The sequence below is a fragment of the Branchiostoma floridae genome, chromosome 16 (assembly GCF_000003815.2).
Source record: "Branchiostoma floridae strain S238N-H82 chromosome 16, Bfl_VNyyK, whole genome shotgun sequence".
Taxonomy (NCBI): Eukaryota; Metazoa; Chordata; class Leptocardii; order Amphioxiformes; family Branchiostomatidae; genus Branchiostoma; species Branchiostoma floridae.
In genome coordinates this window covers 4,176,691-4,197,038 of record NC_049994.1, presented here as the reverse complement: position 1 = coordinate 4,197,038, position 20,348 = coordinate 4,176,691, and the positions used below count along the sequence as shown (strand labels likewise).

The 20,348-nt window shown below is 40.2% G+C and overlaps 1 protein-coding gene across 1 annotated transcript in view; it reads left to right on the top strand.

Moving 5' to 3' along the window:
• Positions 1-18,541, top strand: part of LOC118403409 — a 20,784-nt gene extending 2,243 nt beyond the window's left edge. Inside the window, exons 2-5 of the mRNA XM_035802121.1 lie at positions 11,177-11,250; positions 15,382-15,474; positions 16,183-16,310; positions 17,992-18,541. Coding sequence (XP_035658014.1) covers positions 11,177-11,250; positions 15,382-15,474; positions 16,183-16,310; positions 17,992-18,209 — 513 coding nt within the window. The 3' untranslated portion in view covers positions 18,210-18,541. The remainder of the gene's footprint in view (positions 1-11,176; positions 11,251-15,381; positions 15,475-16,182; positions 16,311-17,991) is intronic.
• The last annotated feature ends 1,807 nt before the right edge of the window (positions 18,542-20,348 follow it).

Here is a 20,348-nt window from a genome sequence, read left to right as displayed (position 1 = left end):
ACGTGTCTGCATGAATGCCAAATCCGTCGGATTGCCTACGGGTTCGAGCGGAGGCGGTACTTACCCCTTACTGATCCCAAAGATTGCCCACGTTTTGGCACGTAGACAGCACGTATTTGCACGTACGGCGGGTTGTGCCCTTCGCTTAAGACAGTATGTCCTTGGGGAAGGCACTTTATAAGACTTCGTTTTGGGAGGTTACAGGGTTTGGAAGGTACCAATGACAATGATCTTTATTGCATATTCCTGCCCAACATGGGTTAAGTAAATGTATTGAGTTAGATAACTTAAGTATAGCTGTAAAGAGGTTACATTTTATATTCAAAACCTACAAAGTCTCTTCTCTCTTACTAAAACTTGTGTGAACAAATTTACAGAGCTTTTTCAGTACGGTGTACTTTTTAGTGGACATAAAGCCGTACGTGCTGTCTACGGGCCAAAACGTGGGCAATCTTTTGGGATCCGTAAGTGGTAAGTACCGCCTCCGTACGGACTCGCTGGCAATCCGACGGATCGATTTTGGAGGACGCAGACACGCCGTACAACTTTATGTGCAGGCAAAACTTTGTGTGCCATCAGGCTGCGGATTCGCCACGTACGGCGGGTTGTGCCCTTAGCTTTATGTAGGTGCCCTGGACACAGTGCATAATACGTGTAACTCCCACAGCGCCCCTATATATGGTCTGCAAAATGCTACGGCACATTTACCTTTATATTTTACTTACCTTTTGTAGTCATAGAATTGAACAAGCCCGTTGTCGTACTTGTTAGCATCATCATTGTTTAGCACAGGAAGTGTACACACAGAAATTTGCATCCACAGGGACATGCAAGTATTGTTTGTAACAGGTTTGACCGGATACGTTGTTACACAAGGCAAACCTTTATCTTATTCCTTGGGGCAGTGGAATTGTAACAAAGATATTTTTGTGGTCTTTTTGCTTTTGGACAGACGAGGACAAGTATTGTTCGTAACAGGAGCATGCAAGTATTGTTCGTAACAGGAGCGTGCAAGTATTGTTCTTAACAGGATACGTTTTCAAACAAGGCAAACATTTATCTTATTCCTTGGGGCAGTGGAGTTGTAACAAAGATTTTTTTTGGTCTTTCTGCTTTTCGAGGACAATGTGGTACTGCACTCAACTTTGTAACTTATATCAACAGTGCCGCATACACAGTAGGGACAGAAGGTAAAGGTAGTCTTTTCTTTTACCTCCCCGACCGAAGTCAGGTACCCATTTTACACCTGAGCGAAGTAAGGAAGATCGTGTAAAGCGCATTATCCCAAGGGCACAACGTCGGGGTCACGGCGGGTATCCAACTTGGGACCTCTATGTTCCGAGCCGAACACTCTACCAGTTATACGCCACACACGACAAAGATTTTTGAAAGAAAATACATCACTGGAGGTCTTTATATACACTCCCTAAAGTACGCGTAAAGGTGTCGTTTCTTCACCTGAGTGGAAAAGATTCAACCTTTACGAACGCGTAAAGATATGATTTCTTTTTGCAGTGATGTGATGTGGTGCATCTGATAAAGATTGCCCTCCTTTTAGAGCGCGCTTCATCTGATACTACTTATCACAAAGCAATCTGTAAAAGACAAGATTGTATGCATGGATAAAACAGAGCTATTTGCATATGTACCCCAGTAGGAAATTATAATGGTCTAACCATTTATCCCTTAATCCAAACAAACAAACAAACAAACAAACAAACAAGTATTTATATTTCCTCTACAAAACGGTACCACTCAGACCAATATACACTTTAGTTCAGATCTTGGACCACCGAGTTATAAAGCTATATAAAAAGTTTAACTTATGTTCTACTCAAGAAGGTTTGTCTTTAGGTTTAATCTTGTTGTTTCTCTAGAAGTATACGTTAGCCAGTCGAGTTAATCATGTGTATTCAATGAGTAGTGTAAATGTACGTATGTGTTGGCACACAATATCAGCTGAGCTGCCTGGGTTTGCCATATATTACATTGTCTGTAAATTCAATAAATCTAATTTTTTAGATCTTAGTCTAACTATTCGACCGTTGGGGTACCACAGAAGATCTGGCAACCAGTTTTCTCCTCACTCATCAGTTTTCTGTTCTTCAAAGCGTCCTACTTGGTGCCATGCCTGTCCTTTCTCTGATATCATCCTCACATCTTTTCCATTGGCTCTTTATCCTTACTGGACGGTCCCTTGTAACGCTGGTGCTCCTTAATCCGCGAGTTAACCTATATTCGTCGTATTTATAAACAAGTTATCTACGAATATCAAGCGGTTTCAAATTTCAATATGTTGAAAATGAAGCAGTTATGTACGAAAATGTGTACGTCGACTTGATGTCCCCCGATAAATTATTTTTACAACAACGGATATAGGTTACCCCGCGGATAAAGGTGAACTACCGTCAAATTACGAGTAGAATATTGCCCAAAGTAGATATACTGCCATTCTAATACTATGGTTAGGCTATAAATGCAGTTCAGATTCTTTGACCTGTTTTAAGCGGCCACATCTGAGACCAGACATGCGAACAAAAAAACAGATTATTTATTCATGATCCCCTCCAATATCATATAACTGTTAAGCCTTCTACAGTGCCGTGACCAAACCGCAAAGCTAAGTAATTACAAGAGCAACAACCCATGAGATATTAAATTTTCATAAAGGTCTTATTGAAGCCACCATACAGGATTATTGTCGGTAACAACGCGATTACAAAGACATATGGCGCACGGAAAAAAGGGCTAAAGGACTGTTAAGCTGATTTTCCCCTTGACGCAAACGCATTTTCATAATCCTCCTTTTTGAGTTTGTGCCACAAAAATACGGGATACCCTATCGTAGGTACTTCCTTTGTGAAGAAGCACTGACAATACAACAAGGCTATATGATAATAGGGCCAAGGGACAAAATGCTCTAGTTATGTTGTAAAATCATCAGCGCTTCATGTAATATTCATGAAATGTAGGTGTTCAACATTTGAGAGGCTTTATTCTTAAGGCCTTTCCACTAGACGGTGATCGCGATGCGCTCTCACTGCGCTCTCACTGCGCTCTCACTGCGCTCTCACTGCGACCTTTAACGGATGTGCATAACCTTTGTCTAGATCGTTGTCGGTGGTTGGTTCTTTTACAGCCTGCTTAAAAATTCTATGACAATTCGTGCGATGTCTTATGACAAATATAGCGTTTACGCAAGACAGTTTCATGTCGTACGACAGAAGCACGACTGTCCTAAGATGCCTTCAGTTTGCGATCGTGCGACAAGTGGTGGACCAGGTGAAGGTGGTATTACATGAATACATTTTTTGCTCGCCAGTTGTACACGGTACAATGTATAGCAACAATAACAAAGCAATCATAATTATGTAATCATCCATAAAGGCATTGTCTGAGACTGAACTCGGGGCCACTATCATATACAATGCACATCATTTATGCTCCATTGAGTGTTGTCGGGACACATGAGTCTTTGCAAAATTGATACAAAACCGAAGCTAAAGACATTACCAAAAACACCCCTGCAGTCCCAGAATTAGTCGCTAGGGGCAAAACTTATGCCACTTCTTTCAGACTACCACAGCTATTTACCAGCCCCAAATCGCAACAAAACCTTGTTCAGAATATCATAGCTGAAAGTTTTGCTGCAGTAGCAAGGAAAGTCGCCAGGAGGCTATAGTGTTGACCTTCATTCTTCTCAACCACATGCCAAATGTCACCGACATCCATCGAGAGGTTCATAAGTTATGCTGACCACAAACACACAGACAGACAGACACACAGACAGACAGATAGACAGACAGACAGACAGGCAGGCAGGCAGGCAGGCAGGCAGGCAGGCAGGCAGGCAGGCAGACAGACAGACAAACAGACAGACAGGCCCACCAAAGACAATACCTCCGTTTTAATGGAGGTAAAAGCTGCCAGAATATGTGTGTTATAAAACGTTTTCAGGCCCCGTTACTACTGGTCCAACATGTCTGCCAAATTCAGTGTTTGTAGACAAATTTGCACAATTTTTTTTTCTTGTATGCACTATCCGGGAAAACAGCCGTTCCAAAAGCACCAAAGGGTTAGATATATCGGCAAGTGATTTTTCAACAGCACGCTATTTGACACCTAAAGGCGTTATAGGTAGCCTAGTCGTCTGAAATGGTAGCGTTACTGAGATCTATTCCCAAAGGCATGAAGAGCTATCTATAACGCTAGTTCACCTTTATCTGTGGGGTAATCTATATCCGTTGTTTTTAAAACAGGGATTTCAAGATGACAAGTCGATTGAGAAACAACGGATAAAGGTTACCTCACAGTTAAATGTAATGTTAAAATAAGCCAGGAAGTCTCGTGTTAAATATGTTTGACAGAAGGTCTATAGAAAACGATGTTACACATTTTCAAAGATATATTGATTTGTAAAATCCACCTAAAGTGTATCTATGGAGTGCTGGATGTGTAGCTAAGTATAACCCAACATCCTCTCAAGAGATATTTTATCGTCTTAAGTCATATTGGGGATGTCTCTGTAGCTCAACTGGTAACAGCGTCACAGTTGGGCTTCTGGTCGTAGTTCATTGGTTACTGGGAGACCCTGGTTCAATCCTGGGTAGGGCAACTCGGTTGGGGTTGCACCAGTCTTTCGGAAGGGTTGTAAAATGGAGGTCCCCTGTTCAATGGAGTGCCTCAAACATGTTAACCCTATTCAGACCGGGCTTTTTTGGTCATCCCTGGACCGGGGGGGGGCTTTTGAGGCCCTCCACTTCTAAGTCATATAACTCTAAAACGACGTGCCGTAAGGCCACCAAATTTTCAGGAAATAATTTCGACATAATATCTGACATTTATGTAACGTTTGACGTTACGTTGACGTAAGATGACGTAATTATGACGTCATCAATTTGATTACATTGGCCAAACCCATGAAAAATGGGTATTCTCAGAAAACTTCAAGTTATTCGTTCAAAAATGTAACAACAAGTGCAGATAACAGTATAATAATGTTTATTACGACTTGTGTTGCCAATAGCAACATCAATGACGTCAATATGACGTCATAAAATGACGTCATGCACATCTAAGATACGAGTTGGGCTCCGCCATATTATATCCACCACCTTGAATTTTTAAAAATACTTTTTTTGCAACAAATAATCACAAAGGGCAATGGAAATAGACTAAATTCATTCATTTAGATGGTTTTTGATGAAAAAATACCAGGTAGTTACAAATTTTAAGGGATAATTAGCTTGTTATTATTGATCTGGCCATTCGGTCCGCCATCTTGGATTTTGGGCTGATGACGTCATCAAATTAGCATAATTTATGCATATATAATTATGAAAGATATGCTGAATAATATAAGATTTTATTTATGTAACAAAATCGCAGTAATATAGCAAATAAATGTGAAAAATACATAGTTAGAACCAAAAATAGTGATTTTTGGCAAAACTGGCTGTCAACAAACGGTTGCCATGGCAACAAGAAAAATGGAAAATTTGTCAAACTTCGTAAAATTGTTGCCAACAATATTTTAGGAAAACTCACCAAATTTGGTGGCTCTAGCGTAAGCCGTTCTGGCGTTATAGGGCATCGAAGTTAGCGCGGGCCTCAAAAGCCCCCCCCCCCCGGTCTGAATAGGGTTAAAGGGAAAGGGCTAGCAACATATCTAGTGGTGCGTACCTAAAGCCCGGACTTGTAATTGGACCTAAAAATGTTAAGGTCCAAGTAAAAAAAAAAAAAAAAAAAATTAAATGTCCGGAGCCAAGTCCGGACTTGCAAAAAGCTATCTGTCAATTATATTCCTTTTTTGTTCTAAAGCATCTAAAATCTTCCTTAGACAGTAAAATTTGACTGGAAAAAGACAAAAACATTTCGGGTTTACACTAGCTGTATACAATTTGCATGCATTTTTTACATTGTATTTCAATTCATGCTAACATGCAATTCTATATACACCCCCCCTCCCCCTCAAAAAAGAAAACTTTCTAGCGCACATAATATGCAATGATGGGTTGAAGTCCGGACCTGAATCTGAACTGCTGGACCTGAATCCGGACCTGAACCTGAATATGAGTTTAGGTACGCACCACTAAACAATTCCCTGTAGAAATATACCCCTCAACAATGAGACTTGCTTCTCTTGCACCATAGTGGAAGGGTCGGATCGAACGAAAAGAATAAAGTCATATTATGAATACATATTTCTGATTATAGGATATAGCTGTATACACTGGGGAATATATTATGTTCCAAATGTGATCAACAAAGATTACCAAGATTAATCGCAAACGGCGACATTTCATAAAATGTAAATTTGTAATATCTACTTTTTGTTTACAGTCCCCAAATTGAATAAAAGCAGGCATGTTTCTTTTAATTTCGTTATCGTTAATCAAATAAAGGCAACCCAACATTCGACGATCCTTTTACGCACCACCCCTGAAATATTCGAGTATGATTGTACAGTAGGCAAATAAATGCACGGCAATTACGTGGCTGTATTACGCATAGTTCTCCATGCCATTTTTTTCTGGACTCAAAAGAAATGGGATAAATTACCAATCCTTAGAGTGGCCAGGCGACGTCCCGGTTTCGTGTCCTAAAGCCGGCTTTACAATTCATGCGGACGCCGGCCGAATTTGTAGCTCGGTCAGAGCTCGCCGAATTTCAACATCGCCCGAGTATCGGCTATACTTTTCGCTTAAAATCTGCCCCCTTTACAAATGGACGTAGCCCGTCCGACGTCCGTCCAACACAACTGATTATAATTTGTTAATGAGATTGTACTATGTCTTGAACATGGACGAAGTCAGAACTGACTAACCTTGTAAAAGGCCAATATTTGTGTAAAATTTAATTTCTGAGTTGCGAAATATATGTAGGACATGAGTGGAGTGGACGGGCGCACTGAAAACAATAATATCAACAATAATGTTGTGATAAAAATCGGTCGAGGCCCGAATAATCGCCAAAACGCCGGTCATACTCCGGCCGAAAATGTCCATTTGGAGCTCGCCAACAACTAGGCCGAGCTAAATTCTTCATTTGTAAAGGGGGCTTAAACAGGCCTACCCACAATGATATCGGTACTTTTGACGAACCCCGCAGGAAGTTATACGTATAAGATCATCTACCAAGAGAGAGCATGCATCCTTCATTTACTTTACTAATTGGAGCATGTACTGGCATTAAGAGACAATTGAATGTCGTCGGTATTAAACTACACTATAAAGAATGTATCCATGCATTTGGAGACAATGTGTTAGACGCAAGTACGGCTGGATAAAAATATAAATCTTAAGGGATCTCTTTCTAGTTTCATGATTCCCAACCCGTCAAAGCAGCTTGCAACCACCCTTACAAAATTAATACGGTTTCTTGTAGTGATATCTAAATAAGTGTCTTACAGAACGAGATGCAGTGTAGTTAGACAGATATATGTGGACTGATTGCAAACTCTATCGATTCATAGCCGTCAGTGCATTTCAACCTGTTAAAGCTATCACTGTTCGTGGAATGATCTATTTCAAGGAACTGTTCAGGGAGGAAAAATTATTTAAAAGAGAGATAGGCAACGGAAAAGATGGATGATACCAGAAAATGCACAGGCATGACACTAAGTGAAACACTATTTATTTATTGAAAATGACAACAAGTCATTACACTGGGCCAGCCTAGGCAGTCTATTCAAGCTGATGACGGCTGACCCACAAAGATACAACAAACAAATCTAAATTACACATATGTACATAATAGGCTAAGAAAAACAGAAAACAGAGAAGGGTTTCGTCCGGTGGAAAACATGTTGTCAGATCTTCTGTGGTGCCTCGACGGTCAACTACTTAATAGACTAAGGGATACGAGACATGAGAGTATTTCAATTCTTTATGGTATCTATTACTATCAAAGTCTTCCGAATCGTCGCCAGCCTTCAAAGTTTCAAACCTCCTACACACACACTTAGAGTCTTGACTTATCTGCTCTTTATCTCAGAAACCCCGGAGAAGTGTAACACACCGAGTGAAGTCAGGGTGTGCCATAACCGTGGATTTAGACAAAGGCTGGCGCCGTTATTCCGAGATTTACACGTCTATAAGGCCACAGCAAGTACATGTTATGGATGCCATCAGCACGCGCATTGATTTCGGTCTGATTTTGTGGAAAATACAGCAACAAGAAACTCTGTTCCCACCAGAGATAATCAATATAAAGTGGAAAAACCGTAAATGGTAAAATATGCCGTGAGGTAAAGCACACTTGAAGAAGAGTAGAGTACTTGAAGAAGTGACGCTTGTGTGGAAGCTTATGGGTGCTGCTATAAATTTAGACATGTGTGTTGGTGTGAATTTAGAAGTGAAACTAGCTCGGAAGTTGCCTATGTGACACTAGTGTGGTACTCGTGGCCTTGAGTGCAATTGCCAGCTAAACCTAGGTCACCACACTTACACTTTGTGCACTTTTTAAAAATGCGCCCACAGTTCCAGAGCAAGCTGCTAGGGGGCCCAAACTTACTACCAAACATACTTCCTTACATCACAATCTATCTGGTACCAAAAAATCAAGGCCACAGTCTGCCCAGGTCAAAAGATTGAACTTCTGCTGCAGTAAAAAGGTCACATACCAGGGGGCCCAAAATCGACATTGACCTTTGTCTTCCCAACACCTACCCGCATACCAAATATCATCGTAATCCATCAAGAGGTCCTTGAGTAATGCTGACTACCAAAATCAGGAAACACAAACGCACAGACAGACATATCCCAAACAAAACCCCCATTTCTATTGAGGTAAATATGGGAATAAAAGACTTGCCTGCTGAGTTGGTGGTCTCTATTTAAAGATTTAGCCATCTTGATTTTTCCGTCTAGTTTTTCTTTCAACTTCTGACATTGGAGTTAGAATCTCTTAATGTAGAGTATGACATCCACAAAATTTACTTGCGGTGGCCTAAAGAAGTACTTTTATTGATTTTTGTGCTGTTCACTGAGTTTGTCTTACTAAAACCTCCTGTTCACACCCACTTTGTTATCACGATGTATCTAAATTTACACTAGGAAGTTGTCTACACAGGAATATGCCGTGCAACATACGAGGGGCGTTCAATAAGTAATAACTCTGACTCATTTCCCATAGCAGGAGATTAATGAAACTTGGCACAGTTATTAGTCTTTCTCTTCATAGAAACCACCCAGAGTTATGCATTTCTCCCTTCGTTTGATGCAGCTCTGGACACCGTTTTTGTAGGACACACCAGGTTGGTCCTCCAACAGATGCCTCATCAATGGCAGAAGAGGAACGACCAGGTCTGGGAGCTGTTTCCACAGACTTCAGGCCATGTTTGAATTCAGGATTCCAGCGTTTTACAAGGTCATATGATGGGGCATCATCACCATAAGTTTCTTTCATTTCATCAAAAGTCTCCTTTGGTGTGCGTCCTTTCAAATACAAAAACCGGACCACTGCGCGACACTCAACTGGCTCCATTTCACACCTGGTCTATTTCACACCTAACTCAGTTCAAACACCAGTAAATCAGAAACTACAATTAGTTTAGAGCTGTTTTTTGCAACATAAACTATAGAGATATGAATCCTTACACATGCAAAATTCCATCTGGATCAGACAACTGAAAGTGGATCAGAGTTATTGCTTATTGCACGCCCCTCGTAAACATGAAGAAACGGCTATCCATTTGTCACAGTTGCTTCAACAGTGTGTTAAAGGCAACCTAAGCAACATCAGCCCGAGTGAGGGTTGTAGAACTTCATTTTATCTCTAATTGCTCTCTTTTTATGATTATATAAGAAACCAACTATTTATGATTGTATCCAAAATACACGCTCACCTTCTAACTATCCCTGACAGTGAGAAATCAATCCTATTATTAAAATCAAAGAACCCACAAATCATAGAAGAAGTGGCTAAATTCGTCTTCCGCTGCCCCAAAAGAAGAAGTCAAACCCAACAAAACTAGTATAGTGTACACTAAAGTAGCACAACATAGTCATAGAATGTAGTTCTTAGCACCTTTATTGTACTTTCCTTATCATGCGTGTTATTTGTAACTGCAATTAGCCCTCGGGCATGAATTTGCAATTAACATATATATTATCATCAAAGGCAATTTTTGTGGGCACTTTTCTACTTAAATAGATGAAGCAACCATATTCCGTTCCAACGTGTTTGTGGGTTACAATATTTAGGGAACCCTATAGCGTGCATTTCAGGTGAACTTTCCATGTGTTATATGATATCCCGCTGTCTCGTTGTATAAACTCACCCAGAAGTCGCAATATTTACTCAGCATGCCAGCAATTTTACGAGGATTTGATTAACTCGATCCCTGTACCATGCTGAGTTAAGGCAACACGTTACACAGCATGCTGGTTAACATGAAATATGACATTATCAAATCTTTATGAGATACGACATTTGAACATCTCAGTGTGCAAATATTTTGTTTTCGTTGCGCGGCTCAATGTTTGCTTGACTGTGTATCCGTAGTTAGGCCATGTTGATTTGATTATATGGGTGGCATCCACACGCGCATAAATTTTAAGCCCCCCCACCCCTAGTTCTAAACCATAATGTACTCTAAATCGTACAAAGTAGCCGAAAATTGCGCAAATATATGTCGTAGATTGCAAAAACAAAAGATACATCGGAAAATGTATACCATGTCATGAAATGCCAATTCCAAGGTCAAAGAACAAGATATGAAAGAACATAAGAATTAAGAATCTATTCAAATTTCCAGCTTATACCATACTCTGTTTATCAGGCATTTGTCCAACCTTCCTGGCCACCTAGATTTCACAATGAAGGCAACTTTTTTTGCTAAACCTTTTTTATTCACATGCTCGCATCAGTTTACGGGTTTCCACATGATGTCACTTATCTGATCAAATCAACATGACCTTGATTGAATGCTAGGCACGTCAAGAAACCTTACAGGAAGTTAGGTCATAGGTCCCAGAATTCCAAGCATAGGTTATCTCATTTCCCGTCTTCAATTTCTAGCTACATCGTACATTGATGTCTGTTGCCCATGGATGCCGATGGGAAAATACATTAGACAGAATTAGCGAGAGATTCCTAATGATGGATAGAAAGAGAAATAAATGAAAACTAAAATATTTCATTTGATAAGATCTTTGTCTTCTTGTTTTTTCAGTTGGTTGCAGCGGCGTATTGTCTGAAGTACAACTACAACTCTCATCTCGGGACATATGTAGCCACCTTCGTGTAGTAAGTCTTACTTTTCGACATTTGTGGTAACAATATAGTCTCTACAGACATCTTGGTGGACTGTACTTGGAGAAATTGACCAAAATGGGGAGGGTGGTATTTTACTGCGCGGCCTTGAGTACAGCCTTTGGCTAACTAACTCGTTTGGATAATTTCTATTTTTTTTTTCCAGAAACCCATGGGCTCAGATTGATATAAGTACACTATGGAAACTTTCACGTGTTTTTCATTTTTGTCCTAAAGTCAATCTCTAATAGGTTAATAATTGTCATAATTGGTGGTCTGAAATAAGAATGAATCAAAATCCGTTCTTCAATTTCACGCCAAGAAAGCACTGAAGCTTTACAAGCAACCACGAAGCCAAATCATTCTTAAGAAACACGCAGCTGGCCATAAGCATTAGTATAAAAATGGCACGAATCAACAATAGTAATTACGTCAAAATATTCACAAACCCCAAGATGAGCCTCCGTGTCTGCATACCACTAACAGCTTACTTCCCACAAAAGACCCATTTATTGTTATGGCATTCATTTAATTACGGAATGATGGAAAGTCCGCTGGCAATGCAAATATTCTTAGTGAGTGGTGAATATTTCTATTGGGGGATCAGTTTGTGCTTCTTACAGAAGCTGAAAAGGTTTGCTGTTAGTTACATGTATAATTCTCGATCTTTGTTTATTCATTTATGGGAAGCTATGTATAGATATAGAGGCTAGCCTGTGGATATCAAACATGTTTAAAAATGTTAAAAATGCCCATGCAGTTCCAGAACAAGCTGCTAGGATGCCCAAACCTATGTTACTTCTTTCCACTCAAAAGAGCTATCTATTACCCAAATATCATGACCATGGATTGTATAGAACACGAGACAGATCGACAAACAAACAGACAGACAAACAAACATACAGACATACAGACAGACAGACAGACAGACAGACAGACAGACAGACAGACAGACAGACAGATAGACAGACAGATAGACAAACAGACAGACAGACAGACAGACAGACAGACAGACAGACAGACAAGCGCACCCGAAGACATAACCTTCTTGGTAAAGACAAGCATTCTTTGAACAACTGATGTACATGTAAGAATGTGTAGTTCTCTTTAGTTCAATTTATCAACATACTCGTCCTTGTACAATGTGTATATGTATTACAATATTATGTTAAAAATATCAATGTCCTGATATATTCTATTTTAACATTGTTAAACTGCATTTGTTTGAATACTGTATTAGAAAAAGAAAAGAAAAAAAAGAGAATATTTTGATCCTATTTTACTCGGGACTGAAATCCGGAATACAATTTTTTTCTTATGGGCCTAACACCCGACCCTCCCCTCTAAGCAGTTCTTATGATATCTCTTCCCTCAAAACACAATCCCCACAAACATCTCGTCCATACCGTATGTGCCTTCATCAATAATTCACTCCGTCCCGTCGCTTCGGCACTTCTAATTGGGTTTACACAATTATCCTCCAAACAGTTTCGTTACGGGGTCGCCCGAGTTCCCAAGTAATGATGCCGTTAAACGAAGTCTAACTCAATTTTGAGGACCTTGTAAAAATTACTCTCCTCTTAATCACGCATATCTTATCTTTTTGACATATATTTTCCAAAAACACAAATGTAACGCTAGTTCACTTTAATCCGTGGGGTAACCTATATCCGTTGCTTTTTACAAACAGTGTATTTCGGCATATCAAATCGACGAGTGCCACATGATAGTTTTAAATTGCAATATCCTGAAAATATTGCAATTTGAAACTAATGTTAGTCAAATACCCTGTTTTTAAAAGCAACGGATATAGGTTACCCAATGGATAAAGGTGAAATAGCGTAACGTCTGTTTGTCCAAATGGCTTGTCAATATGCACCACTCTGTTTGAAGAAAATTACGTATAAAGCTAGGGCGTGGTAGGGACATTAGCTCAGCCTCAGTGTATATACACAAAAGAACATACCATCAAAGGATTGCTTGTGTGCCAATCTACAAAATTGCTATGCGATATCCCTTTATTTGTAATAGATTGTTGCTGTTTTCTGTAGTTCTTTCAGACCATTGTACCTAGTGGCATATAGGCCTGAAAGTTTCCTTACTGTTTCGTTAGCAGGGTATATCTTTACAGGAAGGGGTTGCTAGCACTTTCCGTTTGACATGCTTGAGGCTAGGGCTGGGTACCGGTACAGAAAATTCCGGTCCAGGTCCGGTTCCCCAAACGAGATGTCCGACCCAGAATTGAACTAAGGCCTCCCAGTTACCAAATTATCAGAACCAGGAGCTCAAATGTGAGGCTGCTACCAGTTGAGCTACAGGGACATCCATGTTTCTATCGTAGTGAAGACTAATTGTCTGTCATGGTATAATTATACACGGTAGCAATACGTGACCTAAATAATGTCATCTCCATTGGTGATGTGAGGGGGTCCTTATTCTAAAACATCTATGCGCTTGTGTTTAGTCTGCGAATATGTATATACGTACATATATATATCAGGGAATGGTTTAGAGAGAGGGGTTCCATTGGTACTACTCCTTATCTTCCTTGGTACATCTTATTTTCCTTGGTATTACCTTTCACCAGTGTTTGATGCCCACACACTTCAAGGAGCAATGTCTGTTGTATTGTCATTCGTTACCTCTTTAAAAATGTGGTAATTTTCCTGTTTTTGCTGCGAACACCCCATAAAACAGATAAACATACAACAGATAAACAAGTCAAGATTGTATTGGGTTGTAGAGTGCCACAGCTTCTATTACCATGTAAAGATAGACAAAGATAACGTCGGCAATTCAATCTTCCCAGTGTAGATAGCACTCACACTATCACGCTGTGAATGTTTACCATAAGCAAACCGTGTAATTAGAAAAACGGTGATAAGCAAGACTTTTCCATTTCATTGTAGATAGACACATATGAACTGAGGTGTCGGAAAGATAAGATTGTACCTTCATAAGTGGATCACTTAAAACCTCTTCAGATGGTGTTTTAAAGAGATATATGGCACATTGAGATCTTACAGATACTACAAATGTTGTTGGTAATGTTGGAATGTAGTTTCCAGACCAGAGAGCGTGTCTGAGAATCTTCAAATTCCATTTAGGTTCCAAACATTTCGTTGCAAATCATTGCCAGTGCGTGGGAGAGTATGGGATGTCCCTGTAGCTCAACTGGTAGCAGCCTCACAGTTGAGCTCCTGGTTCAAATTAGTTGGTAACTGGGAGACCATGGCTCAATCCTGGATAGGCAATCTCGGTTGGGGCTGCATTTGTATTTCGGAAGGGGCGTAGAATGGGGATCACTTGTTTCAAGAGGTGCATCGAGTACGTTGAAGGCACGACTCGAACTAGCAACCCCTCCTTGTAAAAGTATACCTATCTGCAGCTGAACCCAAGGCAATCTCGACATAATCACCCAAACTCATATAAACTCATGAAGACCAATAAAGATTGTCTCAAATACCGAGACGCGTGGATGGATGGTTTTGATGTACAATGGTGACATACAAGCCTCGTTCCCAAGAACCATTATCGACTAGAATAGTCCACTGTATTTAACCACCCTTCAAGCTAATCCCGTTAAGTTCAAGGAAGATGTGTTAGAACAACTGACGAATGGCTAATAAAACAGCAGTACTGCGCCCTGGGTGGATTGTACCAACACTAAGGGGTGTTACCCAGTAACCATACAAGAACAAGAATAGAAACAGCAAAGTGACTGATGGAACTGCTAAACTTTCTTTCCAACACGAATTAATATAGGGACTTACCCTAAATTTTCGGTCAACTCCGTCGACCTTGTTCACAGAATGACCCTATCTCCAGCTGTGACGTCAGGAACACGCCACTTTTGCAGGAGGTGGTCAAATTTGCGCGTTTAGTACAGAAATCCCAGGATAACAAGAACACATCCCTACCATCGGAATGTATTAGCAAGTGGGTTCCCGGCAAGGTGACTTGCTGACCTATGTGCCGTAAGGCATTACAACGGACTGAACGAACGGACGATGATGTTTTCATTTCATTTGGATGGAAGGATCCCTTCTTTGCTTGGCATGCAGGTACAGGTTGACATATAGTCCATGTATATATGCGTTAAGTTTATAATTTTTCGCCCCACAGTTGTAGTACCCGATGCTGTGGCGAAGAGAGGGCGTGTTGTACGGAGGAAACGACAACTGTATACAACAGTGTTGTCAACGTTTGGTACTTCTGGTACGTTTACTTTTATCTATTCATATGATATACTGTATTGGAATTCAAACTATTTGGCCTTCATTCGTTCAATTCATATAAAATTTCAACTTTTATGAAAGACGGTTTTCAACTTTTATGAAAGACGGTCAGCCAGCGACCATCATCTTCACTTACCTAGGTAAAAACAAATGACTTGTAATCAGTTTGAGATTTGTTTGTGTGTTCGCAGTTCCACAAAACTACAAGTGAAGATGACCTACCTATACTATAGCATAATACAATGGTGACATTCAAGCCTCGTTTTGGTGCAATGACCCCAGATGACCCCGGGAAATCCAAAATTGCTGCCGTATCTGGAATGGCACCTATTGGCTTTTGAACTCTAGACACGTCAGGGACACTAACAGGGAAATGGAATTGGCCCAAATCCAGAGCCCACCGCCCCCACCCCCCCAAAAAAAATATGTGATTCCGTAGTTGTTCTTTTTACTATTTAAGTAGCATTGGCCAATGTTGATGTGCATCCTTCAGCGCTATATGCATATATATATACTACTTCTACTACTGTCAGTATATGCAGACTATGACACTACGCAAGGACAATGACAATGTAGACTAGAAAACAAGATGTGTGCTGTATATATAGCTTATAAATAATCGTTAGGTTTAAATCAGAGGCAAGGAATGATTTGAGCAGGTTTGTTTGTTGTTCTGTCCACATCACAGGGCCATAGTTGTTGTCGCCTTGTTCACGCTGTGCCTGGCCGTGATCGCCGCCTGCTGCAGGTGGAGTAACGGCAGAGGTCGGGCCCGCCGGCGGACTAGGGTCAGGGCGATAAACATCATGCCTGCAGGTACGTGATGTTAAAGGGGCATTCCACTCCACACAGGAGTGTTATTTTCCGATAGATATTAATTTTAGGAAGTGATAACTGCATACTACTTCACATTATACGATAAATTACCCAGTTGCTCCACATGCCTCAAAAACATTCAGTCTTCTACTAAACTCCCCAAGTACCATCTAATTGAATTAATCCTATGGCTGAATACAATGCAAAACTTTTAGGTAAGGTTACAAAACTAATTTCAGGTTCACTAAGAAATCTCGTCTTGTTCTTGTATTCTTTGCTATCTTATGAGCAATTTGCCTTCTCGGTGTGCTTAGCGTACCTCATTTATTTCGAAAATATGTACGATAAACACAGTGTTTATGCGTATAGGGAATGCATGGGTAGGGTCTGCATGGGTTTAGTGAGTGTCATTATTGTACACATCACGTCATTCATCCCAAGGTGAATTCCACAAAATTCGGCTGATTATGTATTCATTGCCACATTATCTACTGGAAAACAAGACTCCCTTCTGGAGTGGAATGCCCCTTTAACAGCACATTACTTACAAACCAGTTGACCCTGGGTTTCCTTGTTTAGGCTTATAATTAGATAACGTTATGTATATTACTACTGTTAGGTAGTTGGTAAGGGCGAAGGAACTTTCGTCGTACGATTGTCGTGTCGTGCCAATGATACCGCTTCAGAATCGTTCGACCGCGCCCCAAACTAGCGCGCGTATTACACATGAAGGCGTCTGCTAAGTTAACAGAATAGAAAGATACATGGAATACAGGCATTTTTTATAACACAACACAGTACGTGTAATACAACACATAGCAAATCCGCACAGAAAAACACAACACAATACAACGCAACACAGTACAACCCAAAATAACACAGTACAAGCACTAAACACCACACAAAGCAACGTAACACAACACAGTGCAAAGTACCAAAGTACAACACACCACACCACACCACAATGCACAACACAGTAACGTTACAACGCAAACAAGAAAGCTTCTGAAAAAAGCTGGCCGGTGCGTATTTTGGAAAAAGCCTGGATGTTAAACAAAATCACACGAAAAAAGAGTTTTTAAAGATCGAATTACTGAATTGGTCTTTCTTCTATTAAAAAAAACACTACATGAGATTTGTCTAACAAAGAAAAAAATTTTAGCAAGTGGGGTTCGAACCTACGATCTACGGAAGATAGGTACCGTGCTGTAGACCGCTCGGCCACGCTGGCTCGATTACGTAATAGCACGTATAGAAGGGCTATTTTGTTAAAGTGACCGATCCATCCATCCATCCATGCATCCATGCAACCGCTTCTCCCGTCTCATAGCCGGTGCTACTGACCGGCAAAAAAACACAGTAAAGCACAATGCAACACAGACAACACAACACAAAGCAACGCAATACGACACAACACAGTGCAACGCAACACAGTACAACACAACACAACACACCACAACACAACACAATACACAACACAGCACAATGTAACACAACGCAACACAATACTACTTTTCGGGCGAACCGAAGGCTAATTTCAGCACCAAGGACAGATGCCTATTTGTTATTCAAACATCTCTGAGCTGCAGCACGTTTTGACTGTCTTCAAAAGAAACACCTGTATAAAATACAAAAAGTGAAGGGTTCACAAGCTGACTGCCTTCTCTATTATTTTCAACAGTTGGTCGTCCACAGTCACAAGTCCCTACGAGCACGTCTACGCCGGGGACGGCAGACAGATCGGGGCTGTCGCGGTTCACCTTCACCCTCCCCGGGGCACCTCCCCCCTACTACCCGGCGTCGCCCCCTCCCTCGTACGATGAGGTCTGCAGGCAAAGTACAAGAGTGCCGAAAGACTTGGAGGACACAGAAGAAACAGAACGTAATAATCATGGATGACTATGGTGTTGTAATCTTGTCATTTTCGATTATTTATGTCGAAGAAATGCAATTGTCGAGTTGTCGCCATATTGATGATGATAATGCGCCCTACGTGCTTTTTGTAATCTTCAAGCAGAAGTAAGGGTAGAAAATCGTACGGGGAGGGATCACTAAATGAACGTTCCTTTGCAACACATGGTTTAGCCAATAGCAAATCAAAGAGTGGTCCCTTCCGTAACAATTTCTGACTGGTCTTCTCTGACAGTTACTACCCCAACATCTGCTTGGAGATTATGCTTTTTATTTCATTGGCGTGTTGTCTAAAACCTATGTGATCCTTTAGGTTTAGAAATATAAGAAATATATACATATTCGTCATTTACATTCTTGGCTTGAAGGAATGTGCAATACCTGCTATAAAACTGCCTTAGGATTGTTTAGTAATAGCAATTATGTTCGGTGAAATAAGTTACATGCTAGATTATCTAAGCAACCTCTGTATCATTAAGGAGATTATTGAATGTTGATATTGATAAAGTCATTACTTACCGTGCCATATATAAATGTTTATGTGAGAGAGGGGAAGTTTAGGTTTCATATATTTGCATACAGCTGTATCTATAGGGCTGGGTATCGGTATAGCGTACCGGTACAAAACCGTTTTTTTCTTATTGGACCTGTCCGGAAAAACTGAACCTGAAAAAATTAGGTGGACCGGATGTTGGACCTATTGGACAATGAACAGATTATATGATCGGGCATTCACATGTTTTGGGGCTTACCGGTCGAAGAGAATAACAAGGGCGAGGCAGAGTAGAGTCTATAGTCATTTATACCAAGTTTTACAGTAAATCGTACAGAGGCAGTTAGCCTTGTAGGACTTAAAAATGCCAGTGGGAGTCGAATACTCCACGAAACAGATTTGTAGCAAAATAGACCACTGTTTTGAGTATCGTCCATTTATAAGTTTTCACATAGTGAATCAGGTCCAGGTTCAGGTCCAGACCTGAACCTGAACCTCTGGACCTGAACCGTACCTGGACCTGAATCTTCTGTACCGGTATCCACCCCTATCTATTAATAAAATGGCTATGTAACATTCTAGGGTTCTTGACTCCAGGTACTTAATATGTTAGATCTCTTTTTATTACATGAAATGTATCAACCACTATCTAATACAAAGCTGCTATATCTTCGTCAAACTTGTATTGTTTTCTTTGGCGTTCATGGGCGTCACCATGTTTGCTCCGCCATCTTTGATTATTTCCATCATGATAAGCGAGCGGTGTATGATGGGAAAGGGTGTTAGCAGACCCATATGGACCAATCATAGAATGACTTAGAGCAATCACTAGTCAATTTAGAAATTTATGACGTTATCCGGACTTCTTCAATATTTCAGTCGTATTACGAATTCATTACATTAATGAATATTTCAATATTATATATCAATTACATGCATTACTCATTACAGTCATACAATGTTCATTTATTAGTCATTCACTCATATCATATAGGTACCCCAAGGTATCTTGGCTACTAGTTTATTGCAATGATCTTCAATAAAATATCGTGGGTTGTATGTAGAAAGAAAATGAAATACCGAGCGCACATCATTACGAAATGAGCGAAGAAAGTTTTCACATTGTAATCTTTATTTACAAAATAAGAATGTGTATAGAACTGTACCCAAAAGAAGAACATCAATAGACAAATACTTTTTTTCGAAGCCTCTCAAAATACCAGCCTTCTTTTCCACTATGTCTCCCGTGTTACCTTTAGAACGATGTCCAACAAGTGAACAAAGTTCTCATCTTTTTACTTCATGTCCTTATACAAGTATATACATTGTTACGGCTTTGACGCTTTTTCATTAAAGAGAACTTTCGTAAATACTTGTTTTCACTGATGGTTACATGTGCGTTGTTTATTAAGTCTTGAAATGTTGATAAAAACAAATAGCATGGAAAATCGTAAGTCCAGGATACTGAAATAAGGCGATCCGGTCTAAACTGATAATTACTGACAAATACTGGTACCAGTGATACAGCGCTTCTTGCGACATGTTTACAAACTGCACATGTCGGATTCAGTGTATTGCTTACTGTTGCAGAGATATTGTACTCTCCAAGCAGAGGTCGAGTGTAATTTTTTCGA